This window comes from Littorina saxatilis, linkage group LG11 (assembly GCF_037325665.1).
Source record: "Littorina saxatilis isolate snail1 linkage group LG11, US_GU_Lsax_2.0, whole genome shotgun sequence".
Lineage (NCBI taxonomy): Eukaryota > Metazoa > Mollusca > Gastropoda > Littorinimorpha > Littorinidae > Littorina > Littorina saxatilis.
In genome coordinates, this window is record NC_090255.1 from 32,252,293 (window position 1) to 32,266,870 (window position 14,578).

Genomic DNA, 14,578 nt, shown 5'->3' on the forward strand with positions numbered 1-14,578 from the left:
GAGAATGTTTCCGAAGTCTGTGATTTTGTTACGACAGTGATCAACACCCAAGGTTAAGAAAAGGTGAGTTTTTGCTGCTATGATATTCTATGAAGTGAAAAATTAGGCTAAACATTTGTTAATAATAGTTTTTCTTTCGATTTCACGTAGTCAAAACTTGACTAAATGTTTTAACATAGAGGGGGAATCGAAACGAGGGTCGTGGTGTATGTGTGTGTATGTGTCTGTTTGTCTGTGCGTGTGTGTGTGTAGAGCGATTCAGACTAAACTACTTGACCGATCTTTATGAAATTTGACATGAGAGTTCCTGGGTATGATATCCCCGGACATTTGTTTTTTTTGATAAATACTTTTGATGACGTCATATCCGGCTTTTTGTAAAAGTTGAGGCGGCACTGTCACACCCTCATTTTTCAATTAAATTGATTGAAATTTGTGTAAAGCAATCTTCGACGAAGGCCGGACTTCGGTATTGCATTTCAGCTTGGTGGCTTAAAAATTAATTAATGACTTTGGCCATTAAAAATCTGAAAATTGTAATATATTTTTTTTTAATATAAAACGATCCACATTTACGTTCATCTTATTTCACATCATTTCCTGATTCCAAAAACATATAAATATGTTATATTTGGATTAAAAACAAGCTCTGAAAATTAAAAATATAAAAAATTATGATCAAAATTAAATTTCCGAAATCCATTTAAAGGAACGGTAAGTGTCAATGTTTTCTTTAATTGTAAAAGTTGTATGTTCAATGGAATGGTAAGTCTGAACAAAATAATTACTTTATTTTGTTTTTAGCCAGTGAATGTGGATGCATCAAAATCTTGATAGACATTAAACAAATTCATGTTAGTGAAACTAGTACACATATTGCATCAATCTTTAGTTGAAATCGCAGGTACTTGCATGTTTCAGGTGCAAGAGATTCGACCTGATGAACTGGTGGTAACGTTCCTTCGAAGGAAACCGAAGGGGAACTACTATTGCTTTCCAGGGATCGATGATATTTCCTTAGTCCCTACATCTGATGCAACCATGATTCGTGACCCCACCTTCAATGCCAGGGGGCATTATTTCTTTTAAAATAAATTAATTAACTGCAAGTGGCAACTGTTCTACATGTATATGTAACCAATGCCTTTGGTTTATTGTCTTAACAATTGAATGAACCACTTTTGAATATTTGCATTCTTCATGTCAAACCTTATAATACATGTCTGGTTGTTCGTTTCCGAGTTACGTCGGTGATGAACTTTTCATTAAAGTAACACATGTGGCTGTAGCTCAATAATTAATTCATTTTGGTCACTTGTACAAATAATCTCATAAACGTCCTTTAAAGTTGATAGAAGGAGGATTGGCTACAGTATTCGAACACAGAAAAAAATTGTTGGTACGATATTTTCGAGAAAAAGAATTCGTAGGCCTAAACATTATTCAACAAGGCCTTTGGCGTAATCGTCACCGGAAGTCAAGGGAACTCCCTACTTCCGCCACTACTGCCGCTATCAATTGACAAGTACAACATCACTATGTCGTCGCCATCGGTAAGTTTCAAAGGCCGTGCAATAACTTTTCGCCCCTAACTTAAGTCTATTTAGATTTGGGATCCAAAAGTGTTCTACATTATCAAGAAGAAGAAGAACTGGAAGCAATCTGTCGACATGAGAGTGACAGAGTGAGAGTCATTCATGTCACTACCGCAAAAACCGCCCCACTCGCATTTTCTGAGTTTGACGGTAAGAGTAAGCATACTCGTAGATCTTGATAATTATAAAGGGTAACAGCCTTCATGAACTTTGGAGCATAGGCTGTATGCCTCTTAGCTTCTTTTTGCTTTCGATGGGTTGCTTCTAGATCTGTCGTAATCCCTGTAGCACTACATCAATCATTCAATGTACTTGTGGACTTTTGCTCAGAACATGTAAACAGCATAAAGTACTCGGTTGGTTTTTAATTTTCTATTATTCCTTGGTCATCACTTGTTTGATGGATGATGCCCTCCTTCCCTCTTTGCTCCCTCTAGAATCATGTGCAAAGAATGTGACAGAAGAAGACTTTGACTGTCTAGCAGTCCTAACCTAAGTATTTCTCTCATAACCCCACCCATACCCCCAGGTGTGTTCTCATATACATTAGTTTGATGAGAAAATTTGCTAGTAAAAACTGGTTTGGCACTCACAGATGACAAAAAGAGTGGAGAGCTTACCAGATGTATTTCTACATGCTGAAGATACAACTAATTTATTATTGTTGATTTCAGACAAGCCGGAGTGATCATGAAACAGACTCACCTGCACCCCACAGAGGGAGAGGAAGGAGGAGAGGAAGGGGAGGGGGAAGAGGAGGTGGTCAGCCTCAAGAACAAGATCAGGTGTGTTTTCATGTCCATTACTTTGAGAACATTTGCTATTTTGGCTCTAATAGATGAGACTGAAGAGCTTACAATTAATTATATGAAAATTAGTTCTACATGCTGAAGATACAACTATTTTATTATTGTTGATTTCAGACAAGCCGGAGTGATCATGAAACAGACTCACCTGCACCCCACAGAGGGAAAGGAAGGAGGAGAGGAAGGGGAGGGGGAAGAGGAGGTGGTCAGCCTCAAGAACAAGATCAGGTGTGTTTTCATGTCCATTAGTTTGAGAACATTTGCTATTTTGGCTCTAATAGATGAGACTGAAGAGCTTACAATTAATTATATGAAAATTAGTTCTACATGCTGAAGATACAACTATTTTATTATTGTTGATTTCAGACAAGCCGGAGTGATCATGAAACAGACTCGCCTGCACCCCACAGAGGGAGAGGGAGGAGGAGAGGAAAGGGAGGGGGAAGAGGAGGTGGTCAGCCTCAAGAACAAGATCAGGTGTGTTTTCATGTGTACATTACAGTGAAATCTGTGGTATCCATACTGGTCTTATCCAAATACCCTGTGATATACAACTGGGGAATTACCCAAATACGTATTACTTAGTCTGAATCTGACCTGTGGTATCCAACTACCTGTGGTATCCAACTCTTTTTGTCTGGGCCCCTTCGTTGTTGGATACCACAGGTTTCGCTATAGTTTGAGGAGAAAATGTGCTAGTTTGGCACACATAGATGAGAGAATTGGAGAAGTTACCATTAGATGTAAATTAGTTCTTCATGTTGAAGACACAAATGTTTTATTAATGCTGTTTTCAGACATGTTCCACAAGTAACGAAAGAGGAGGAGACAGGGGGAGAGGAAGGAGGAGAGGAGGACGAGGGGCGACAGCACAGCAGCGGGGCTCTTCAAGTGGCAGGGGGAGAGGTGGTCGAGGGAGGTGGGATGTGGCCGGCATCCCCACTGCGCAGCAGCACAGGAATAACTTGCAGGTGTGTTTTTAATTAATTTGACATTATTATGAGGAGATATGAATAGCAAAGTCTTTCGCATGTATACACAGATAATGATAACAGCACACATGTTTCATTTTAAAACATGTTTGTTGTCTTTACATTATTACAGACTCAGATCCAACAGCTGGATATTGCACAACTGCGACAACTGGCCCTCGACCTGGCTGTTGCACAACCAGGTCTTGTTTTTGACATGCTTGGTAAGTAACTTCTGCTTTATGGTGTTCTGATATAAGTTTGCTCTTGTCATTATTGTGGTATTTTGTGTGAGCTCTCTATGTAGTATTTTGTTTCTGCATTCTGCTGAAAGTATTTTTTCAATGGTTTTGTTGTTGTTGTATACAAAAAACAAAACAAAAAAAATATATTTACATCCATGGTGCATTATTGATTTTTTTTACTTTGACATTGGTAATCATAAAATATGTATCATAAATTAAGAAATAAAAATGCTTTCTGTTGAAAACAGCCGATCAGTCGTCTGTGCCAACACCTGCACCATCACCAGACCATGCAGCCTGGCCGGACTGGTGTGTGTGCCGACATTGTCGGCACATGCCCACACCTGCAGAACGGATCTGCTGCCAGCGCCGCACTCAGTGCATATCAAGAATGCCTGTACGTATGCCCATTTTTTATATAAAAAAGTATTTATTAAAAAAATATTTACATGAAAAAAAAGATAAACACAGTCATGGTCAGATTGTGTACTTGTGCAGGGTAATATAGTTGTATGTAATGATATACAGTGGAACCTGCTAGTACTCATACTATAGTGGACTCTATTATTGTGATTTTCCACTTATAATGAAGAGGGTTTTTTTCCCCCTTGGGTTCTCTCTGTTAGACAAAAATCTAAACTGTAATAGCAAATTTCTTTTAGTGAACGACTTTCCTCTTCCCTTGAAGTTCACATTGGTATGTAGTCCTTGGAGTCCAATTATTATTATTTATTTATTTTTGTATTTCTTATTTTTGTATTTGAAAAAAAATGAAATTTGGATATTTACAACGCGCTTTATCTTTGCTGTGTAGGAAACTAAAAGCGCGGCAAAGGTCGCACTTTACCAGGCGCCCCACTCAAGGCCCAACAGGGATTCGAACCCGGGTCAATGTGATGTGTTGTTACTTTGATGATTACAATTATTATTTCTTTTTTCTTTTGCAGGAGATGAACATCATTTTACATCCGTTCGTGCTACACCTGAGCAGGAGGCAGCGGGTGGACATTTTGGTGTTTGCGGAAGAGGGAGGCGAAGCCGCCTCCAATCGCCATGCTGCCTATCGCCAGTTTGTTTTCTGGCAGCATGGTCGTTTGGGGGCTGGTAACAGGAGGGCTATCCCTTCATGTTGTGTGTGGGCCATTCGGGATACTTACCCCAGTCCCAACAATGTTTATACAGGATACATTCCAGCGCGCTTGCAGTAGATGGGGTAATTGCTCTTGAATACCGACACACAACATGGAGGGATATTTTTCGTCTGTCTCTTCCTCAAGCACCAAAATGTCCTGAGGACTTGGACATGTTTGACTTTTAGTTTTCAAATTTTTAATTGCCTCTCTGTATGGTTGTAACAGCTGTTTGATTGTTTCCATGGGTTTTTGCACACATTACTTTTTGAGTGCAAGAAAAATATTACAGAAACATTTTGTCTTGAAAATGAGAATGTTATTTTGGTTGACTAGAAAATTATGTTAAAATGGTTTCTTCAGCTGAGCTGTTTGTTTTGTACAAGTTTGTGTTCATTTACTTTGTATGTACTAGTATGACTCCACAAGTTAATTTTAATAAATGTATATTTGACCAACAACAAAACAAGTTCATGTGCCAGCAGTGACACAATGTCATATCATGTAAATTATGCTGTCAGATTTTGAAATTGTGTAATTCTGAATACAGAATCTGAATCACTTCCACTTTTTGTAATGGGTTCAGAAAAAGAAACATGATGTTATTGTTTTTAAATTTATATCACACAACAAACACACAATAGTCTTTAGTCATTTTCAAAGTGGTGTACATCCCTTTATCTGCAGACAACAAACAGTTTCTGTCTTTGTTTTTTGTTTTTTTCTTTTCTTTCAGCAGACATACTGTTGCACAATTACCACACCACAACGCACTCATAAAAACAAATGAACAGACAGACAAATATCAAGTATCGTTACCACCATTATTCTCATATTGTTTCCAGGTAAACATGTACAAAAGCCAACTAAACAGATATGCTAAGTCACGCTTGCAGCCACACATAATAAGAATATACTAACACATGTTGTACAAACCCTCAGTCTCTCTCGCACACACATTAGTATCATGAATAAACAATTATTGTACACAAGCAATATTTTCAACTAAACAAGAAAAGAAAAAAAAAACATGATCACCATGTCACAACCACTCCCTCAGTCCCTGCATTGAGAGGTGGGTTGTCGCTGACATTCCTTTAATTATAATGGGAGGTACATTTTCAGCCGAACATTCCAACATGCTCAATTATAATATGTGTTGCAATGTGAGTTTCTTGTGCCTGCAGCCATTCTATGCCGCCTGAATCTAGCCTGTGAAGCAAAATGTAGTCTAAGGCAATTGATATCAATTTGAAGTGAAAATCATACAACACAGTCTCAACTAAAATGATACAGCTTTGGAAACTATTGATAAATGCTTTTCTTGCAAATTTAGTCTGCCAATGTATAATCACAAAGTTATTACTATTTTTCAAAGTTATTATTAAAATCATTATTCGCCAATGTATACAAGAGCCTCCCATCTATATTGGTGAAATAGCGCAATTTAGGGTCCATGATAAGGCAGCAGATTAAATTAAAAAACTAAACACAGCCATGCCATAGAACTATGCGGGTCTATGCATTTTTACTGGTTACCCACACATACAAACATTGCTGTCTTGAAAAGGGCCTTTCAAAAGTCCACTGGTGTCATATTGTTGTACCTCTCCACATGTCAAAAACAACTGTAACAGAACCGCAGACAAAAAGGGAGGTAATAATTATCCCACTTGACACTCTTTCCTTATGTTCTGCCTCCTTTTGGGCTACTACCAGCTCAACTGCTACCGTCATTCAGGTAAAACGAGATTTTTTCTGTGCAACAAGTTCACTAGTTGGAGGTGGGGAGGTTGCTGCCAGGTGTGTTGACAGTCTCCTTGGGTCCTCTTGTGCCAGAGGTTTTTTCCTGTGCAGTGGCAACGGGTCTTGTAGTCTCATCTCCATGATTCGCAGCTTCAGGGCTGGAATGTGGTGGTAGGTCTTTGGGACCTTCACAGGGAATACCGACCAGCGGCCGGTTTTCTTATTGAAGCATCTGTGATACCTATCAACATAGAACAAGAACAATTATGACTAAAATGCTTGACACTAACCCTTGTAATGGCCTTGAATGTCATAATATAACTAAACATGCCAAGGACATGATCATACATCTAGAACTTGAAGCCTGAATTTACATGTTTGGCCTGTGAAAAAAACAAACAACAAAAACATTGCATTGAGTGTGTTTCAATACATGTACTTACTTCTTTCTGCCATCCTTTGAAGTCGCCAAGGGTCGACCAGCATGAGTGTTGTGGTCCATGGCTGCCAACAGAATCCTGGCTTCATAAACCGGAGGTGTGTACGCAAACCTTTTGCCCGCATACATCAACAAATGTTGGTGAAACACCTCCAGGGGGCATGTGCTCCTGTATGTAAAAAGAAAGTATTATATATAATGGTAGAAGTGAACACGCTTATCATTAAATATTTTACAGTGATGTTCTGCTGATACTGTAGCGATAGGTTTTCTTGTTTATTTACCTCACTGTATGATATAAATCAACCCTGTTACAGCGAAATTCTTATATTCACTATAACAGAGTTCCACTGTATAATGTTGGCCAGCACACATCAGTATGAGCACTACAACTCCTGATTTTTACATCGAGTATTAGTAATTACAAAACCACACAAACAAGTTCATACTTGTTGCACCCACATAATCTCCTTTCATGCACACTGTAAACAGTTCCCTGATTTCTCCCTCAATAGTGAGTAATAATAATCTTCTAACCTGTTTGTGATGACCAACTCTGCTTTCTGGATCAGAGTCTGGTCTAAGACCACAGAGGCGAGCTGTTTCACTAGGGCACGGTCTTCCTGAGGATCAAGCCAGGCCCTCCCATCCTCCCTTTCCCCGCCCAGGTCTTCATGGTCGCAGCACCAGGCACCAGCATCCCAAGAATGTATGTTGCAAACATGTTGCAAAACTCCTCGCCACATACCCTGGAATGGAACAGACACATTCAGAAAACTATACATGCCTGATTTTTTTCAAACTATTGAAATTAGTGCATAATTGTGATTGACGTGCTATTATTATTTGTAAATGAAACCGTACAAATAACCAAACAAGACAATGACCAAACAGGTTACCATGAACTTTGTCTTGGTGTCAGCCTTCTGGCAGCAGAACCAAAAGTGGTTCACTATCGAAGGGATCCACTTTTGCAGCTTGCGACCTTTACTGCCTGCAGCAATCTAAGAAGAAAATGCAAATGTAAAATGTAAAGATACACACACAAACAAACCAAAGAAAACATGAGAAAACCAATAAAGCATTCACAATATTTCAAAATTGTATCAAACTATAACACAATTACAACATACGTACCTTGGCTAGCTTCTTGCCAATATTTTTGGCAACATGCCACACATCAAGGGAATGTTTTTTTCCGATCGCCTCTTTTTGACAAAACAAAGAACAAAATATATTCATTTGCAATATCAAATATTTGGTGCATACATTTTTAAAATGTTTGCTAAAATGACCAGCCCAAATTAAATGAAAAGGGCTTAGCAATGCACACATAATACAATGAACAACAGCTGCTAAAGAGACAATAATGGTGACACACTCTAAACTGTATCCCCAAAGTGGGCAAGAGGTATATTATCTTGAAATTAAGCATTCTAACTCACTGCACTGTCCATCCAGATGGGACTGATGTATGTATAGATAATAAATGTTGCATAATAAATTACCGCTAACATATAATTGACTGTTAATCACACACACACACACAAAGGGGGGAAAAGAGGAAACAGAACATACTCATATCTGCAGCTATTCCCACATGGGCATCAGTGACGACCTCATCAACAGTGGTGTCCACCCGTTCACCTTCAAGCACTACCTCATCCAGTGCCCTCTTAAATCCAACCCTTTCCATGTTCGTGGATTTTCGCTGTGTTTCCCGTTTGTCCACACACTGGACAGAGAGAATCTTTGTGGTCTCAGCCTCCATAAGAGTGTAGCTGCAGTACTGTGCGCAATGACCTATTTGAAAATTCAATGCACCATTAAAAAGTAACCATTTATGATGAAACCTGCAAACAATATTCTCTGACCGGACATCAAAATTGCAAGGCTTTTCTAAGCTCAGTTGTTTGTTAACATGGTTACGAGAACACAGGCAAGCCAATTACTCAAGCGCCTAGACTATATCATTCTACATGATGGTAAATAGCACATTCTAATATTCCAATGACTATGTAAAATTGGGGACATGGTATATATTGGGTCATTGAATAATGCAGGTCTGCAATAATCGTACTGACCTGGTGAATCATTGCGTCCATCTCCTGCACACACACACACACAAAAATGGAATGACATAACAAAATAAATGTTCAATAAAAAGTGCTCTGCCGTCACTTGACAACAGGAAGTCAATTTCAGTGGGTTACATGAAAATGTAACTTTTTCTTTCAGTCTATTTCTCAAAAGCAAGCACGCCTTGATACAATGTCCAAAATTGAATATTATGTCCTGCATCACATCATGTTTTGCTTTTGAGAAATAAAATAGAAAATATAAAGTTGATTTTAGACATTCATTTCAATATTATTGTGGGGTTGGGGGGGTGGGGGGTGGGGTTGGGTTAAGTCTACAGCATTGGATACATTATATTTCTGAAATGGCACAACAGTGACAAAGGGGTCAAACATAAATCACAAAAGAACAACAAACACTCACCCAGAACAACCAAATTTTGCTCTGCCAATGAGTCGAAGATGGCTCGTTGGTGGTCCTTCCATGTGTCCTTCACAGCCTTTATGATAAATGGAAAACAAAGTTATATATCTATATTCTTGTGAGTTGGGACAGTCACTGAGGGACACACAAAGCAAGAATTTTGCCTCACAGACTAGACTATGTCAACTGTTCTAGACAACAACAAAAAATGCCATACTTGTTACAAAACATCTGAATACATAACGAGAATGGGTTGCTTTTAGTTTCTAAACATCATTTGTAACTAGGGTGGCCGGTTGGTTCTGTGGTGAACACGATTCCCCAGGGATACAGCAACCCGGGTTCAAATCCCCGTTGGGCCGTGAGTAGGGCGCCTGTATAGTGCAACCTTTGCCGCGCTTTGAGTTTGCTAGAGATAAAGATAGAGATCAATAATAATAATAATAATAATAATGGACATTTATATAGCGCGTTTCTAGACAATCTACTCATAGCGCTTTACAATATTTAAACAGGTAAAAACAAACATGCATAGATATTAACACAAACTGGCAGGCAAACATAAACAACACAACTATCAATATCCAAATTCCATTTTCTTTCCATTTTATACACACACATTATAAATTATTTTTTAACTGTTTTTTAATTACCTGCACCACATAATGTTTCTGGACAGCCTGGTGGAAGGTAGCACCAGGAAAGGGCAGGTTCAGCACCTTCGCCCACAACGCCAGCTTGGCATAATTATTTCCACTTAGGAGGATACATGTGCTGACTAGAAAATCACCACAGTGAATTTTGTTGGGCAGGGTGGGCTGGGCACACCATGTGTGGCTCACATGGCCTTTCACACATTCCTGAAATTCACAGATCAGATTTGAAAAAAACAAAAATGCAAATGACTTTATAAAAATTCAATGTGTCACTGTCAGTAGGATTACTAGGAACATATACATGTACAAACATAATGAGTTGATGAAGCCTAAGTGCATTCTGAAATCTGAACCATCATGCCACATTTAGTGCTGTTAGACTTAGTAGTGTCCAAGATAAATTCAACATTTTAGTTTTTAACGAATGAACGGCCAGACGGACAGATGAACCAGGTGAGTACATAGACTGACTTTTGCTTCGCATGTGAGTAAAAAATAAAATGTTCTCACCCATCTGAGGTACAGTGCTGAGCCTGTGAAGCCCTCCTTCACGGCAGGAACATGCTCACACCCAGCAGTGGAGCATTTCCTGATGCTCACAGCAGCCAGTGCCTTTAGTTGGTGGACAAATGCTAGGCACAGTGTGCTGTTGCAAATGTCCTGGCACTGGTCTGCTGTGGCTATCCTGGTGATGCCTGGTCCTAACTCCACCTCCTCCGCAGTGTCAGCATCACCTGTCTCTTCGTCCTCCTGCTGGCCGTACGCCACCTCCTCAAAGGCCACCTCGTCTGCCTCCTTGGCATACTTTTCATCCCTGACACATAGGAATAAATAAAAAATAATAATAACATTCAGTGTGCAATACAGTCTGATGTAGATTAGACTTCCCTAGAAGAATGAAACCATTTTAATCATTTTACAACATAAATGTATAAATTCATGTATACATTACATACAAATGAAATAGATTAGAATTTGTTTTATTCTTACAAAAGCAACACATTAATAAGAAATGCAAAACATACACATCCATGGTGAGAAAAAAACTGGCGTCTTGAGATTCCAGCTCGATATCATCGACATCAAAGTCGCTGTCATCACCATCTAAATCACCATCACAGGTTAAATCACTGAATTCAACAGTGATGCTGCACAAGAGAGACATTGAAAACAAAGTTAGCATCACTCAAAATAATAATGTAAGTTGTCAACTGACAAACAAGAAAAAATGTGCCTGCAGTGCCAATCTATAATACTACTACATGTATCTCCGAAAACATAAAAAATCATCAAATGACCTTTATTATCAGAATATTCTCATTGTTTGTGTGTGTGTCTTGTTTTTCATCATTATTATTTTCACATGGTTCTTTACAAATTAGCTTTTTTAATAATACTACACTTACTTGAGAGGGTTGACAAAGGAGCGGTCAATGTTCTGCCTGTAAACATAAAAATGGTAATTATAATGTATTAAAACATGCAAACAAGAACTAGATGTACTGGGTAAATCAAAACACCCCTCAACAGTATCCAGTTTCTGTTGACATTACATTTCATTATCTTGAAAAAACAAGAAGTAATAATTGGTATAACTAAACCAGCAACCAACTCAACAATCAACAATAGTAGACACTAATGACTGCCGTCATTGTAAACTGAGGTAACCGGCTGGTGTTGATCTCTGGCCGACAGTTTGCCAACTCAACTCAAATGCAGATAACAAACAATGACAAGCTTACCGTTTTGACCTCATCCCTTTCCCTTCTTTGGCAGGCTGATCAGTCCTATAATTGAAAAAAAAAGTTATTTATAAATATGATTTGACTATTTAACACACCTTGAATCAATCGATAATGTGAACCCACTGGCACTTGTGGAGACGATTTAAAGTTTAGCATTTAGAACTTTGTAAATAGATAGCGGTTTTTGATTTAAACAAGACAGTTATTTGTGCAAGGGAGACAATATACAACCGGTGTAACCAGCCAACCAAAATCAACACTGCACCATGTTCAGTAAATGCACTCACTTTTCAATCTCAAGTTCTGGCTCCTCCTCGAATGGCTCCACACCTGATAAAGGTGTACTGAAAAATGTCAAACAATCAACTCTGACCATCACCTGATTAAAATGTGTTTAAATGCATGAAACTAGCAAACTGACAAACTGAACAAAATCTGAAACCAATCTTCCCAACATTTCTTTTTTAAGTTTTTGTGAACCCCATTTACTGTCAATAAACGGTCTATGAGTATGAGTATCAATTTACAAAGTACATATATATATTTACCACGGCTTGGACGAACTAGGGACAGAGGAGAGGTCGGGGGTGGTGCTGACTTTCGCTTGCTGCAGGAGCTGCCCTGGGGTGGAAGTTTTCTGCGGAGGCTGTTTAGCAAAGTCTGGTCTCTGCACAGCTCTGTTGAATAAGAACAAAAACAAAATCCATGCACTTTGAAATAAATTCGGTTCCTACATTCACTACACCCAGCTGAGCAAATTGGTAAATGTATCAGAGCTCTGTGTAAAGCTGACTTTCACAATGTATCAATTGACACTGACCTGCTTTCAATATCCCAAGTAGAACATCCTGGTTGAGGGTCAGTCAATGCGGCCTCTTGAATCTGTTGATAGCTAAAAGTAAAACATAAAAATAAGTCAGAAGTCAATACAGCGCTAATTGACTGAAAAAAAAAATGAAACGAATGTTCATCTATAATTATCAGTTTACAAAATACATTTACCACGGCTTGGACGAACTAGGGACAGAGGAGAGGTCGGGGGTGGTGCTGACTTTTGCTTGCTGCAGGAGCTGCCCTGGGGTGGAAGTTTTCTGCGGAGGCTGTTTAGCAAAGTCTGGTCTCTGCACAGCTCTGTTGAATAAGAACAAAAACAAAATCCATGCACTTTGAAATAAATTCGGTTCCTACATTCACTACACCCAGCTGAGCAAATTGGTAAATGTACATCAGAGCTCTGTGTGAAGCTGACTTTCACAATGTATCAATTGACACTGACCTGCTTTCAATATCCCAAGTAGAACATCCTGGTTGAGGGTCAGTCAATGCGGCCTCTTGAGTTCGTTCGTACCTAAAACAGAAAAAGAAGTACAGTAGTCAAGAAAGCACTGATTGACTGGAAACAACACTTTGGTTTTGAAACGAATGTTCGTCACACTGTCACTGTAAATTATTATTTGAAAACATGGTACTCAAAGAGAAAACAAAACAAGCAAATGACAAGAACAAAGGAGGAATTTGAATTGAATTTAAACGATACTTACGCGTCCATGAGGATTCTAGAAAGTTCCGTGTCTGCTTTTGATCTGTTGTGAGGTTTCAACAAATGAGGTGTCTTGGCAAACACCTGTCCTCGGAGGGCCCCCCATCGTTCGAATTGGCTGGTCAAACAAACTTTCAATTTCTCCCTCAGCTTTTTCTTTTTTTTCTTGGCCGAAGCCGTGCTTGCAACTCTGGCAACAGGCACAGCAGGTGGAGTAGGAGGCAAACATACTTTTGGAGGCATAGATCGAAGACGATCTTTCACATCTTGAGAAGCCATCTTTGTTTGTAGGGGAAATCCGTTTCCGGTAAATGTTCTAAACATAGAATCGCCTCGCTATACACTGTCACGTGACTGTTCTAAAAATATCACGGCGAAGGGTATGGGTTTATTTCGAAACTATCTTCAATTATTGATTTCTGACAAACTACAAAGATTTGAATAGCCCCAGTTGGTAGAACACCTAATTTTTATACGCTGCAACAGCTGAAAAAGCCTTAAACCTATGGGTTGAGCTCAATGGGAGTCTTTAATGTTTCTCTTTTTTGGGGCAAAGTTTGCTTGATTTTGTCCAGCTTTTTTTCTTTCTGTTCCTGTTTTAGTGTTTGCATTTTACCTAAGAAGAATCTGGTTGCAAAATCAGCTTCATTTAGTAAAGTTTGTGGGAACAAGCATAACCGTTTCTTTGTTACAAAAGTGATGTTTCCATGTTACATCGGTGACCATTTTTGCATTCTTTTGGGATAACTTTCTAACATTTTGTCTTAGAGCAACAAATCTTTGTATATATGCTATTGTGAAGGTTAAATGTCAATAAGACTGAATGAATGCCATGTATCAACATGTTCTGATCAGGATATCATTAATTAATTTTCATTTTTGTATTGAAATTTTGACGAATGCATGGAACTTTGAAAAAAACATTATTTTGTTGTTTGCATGTAGTCATTTCATATTGAACTCTATAATGGCTTGTGATTCAACAATAATAACTGAATAAAAGTCGTTTTCAGCCTTATAAATGCAGTTTTTTTGTCTTTTATTGTTTCCATGTTACACGGGTGATTTTGCACACATGGTCCAAATAATGCTCAATATATGGCAAACTAAAGGCAATGTTATATTTTTTCTTGTTTAAACTGAAAAGGTACACCCTGAGAAGTGTGTAAATAGTATTATCAACGTTTTCTGGGAAGATTTTAC

General features: G+C 38.6%; 2 protein-coding genes across 2 annotated transcripts in view; both read right to left on the bottom strand.

The window, feature by feature from the left end:
• Positions 1-14,578, bottom strand: part of LOC138979534 (adenylate cyclase type 3-like) — a 72,246-nt gene that overhangs the window by 22,531 nt on the left and 35,137 nt on the right. The window lies entirely within an intron of this gene.
• Positions 5,553-13,890, bottom strand: LOC138980258 (uncharacterized). Its single transcript, XM_070353106.1, has 19 exons — positions 13,377-13,890; positions 13,112-13,183; positions 12,838-12,966; positions 12,656-12,727; positions 12,384-12,512; positions 12,123-12,179; positions 11,833-11,877; positions 11,497-11,532; positions 11,116-11,238; positions 10,601-10,904; positions 10,088-10,294; positions 9,435-9,510; positions 9,017-9,040; positions 8,511-8,735; positions 8,070-8,140; positions 7,832-7,936; positions 7,470-7,681; positions 6,937-7,101; positions 5,553-6,734 (listed from the first exon to the last, which is right to left on the bottom strand). The coding sequence occupies exons 1-19, from the start codon at positions 13,697-13,699 to the stop codon at positions 6,485-6,487; spliced, it is 2,625 nt and encodes an 874-aa protein (XP_070209207.1). The 5' UTR covers positions 13,700-13,890; the 3' UTR covers positions 5,553-6,484.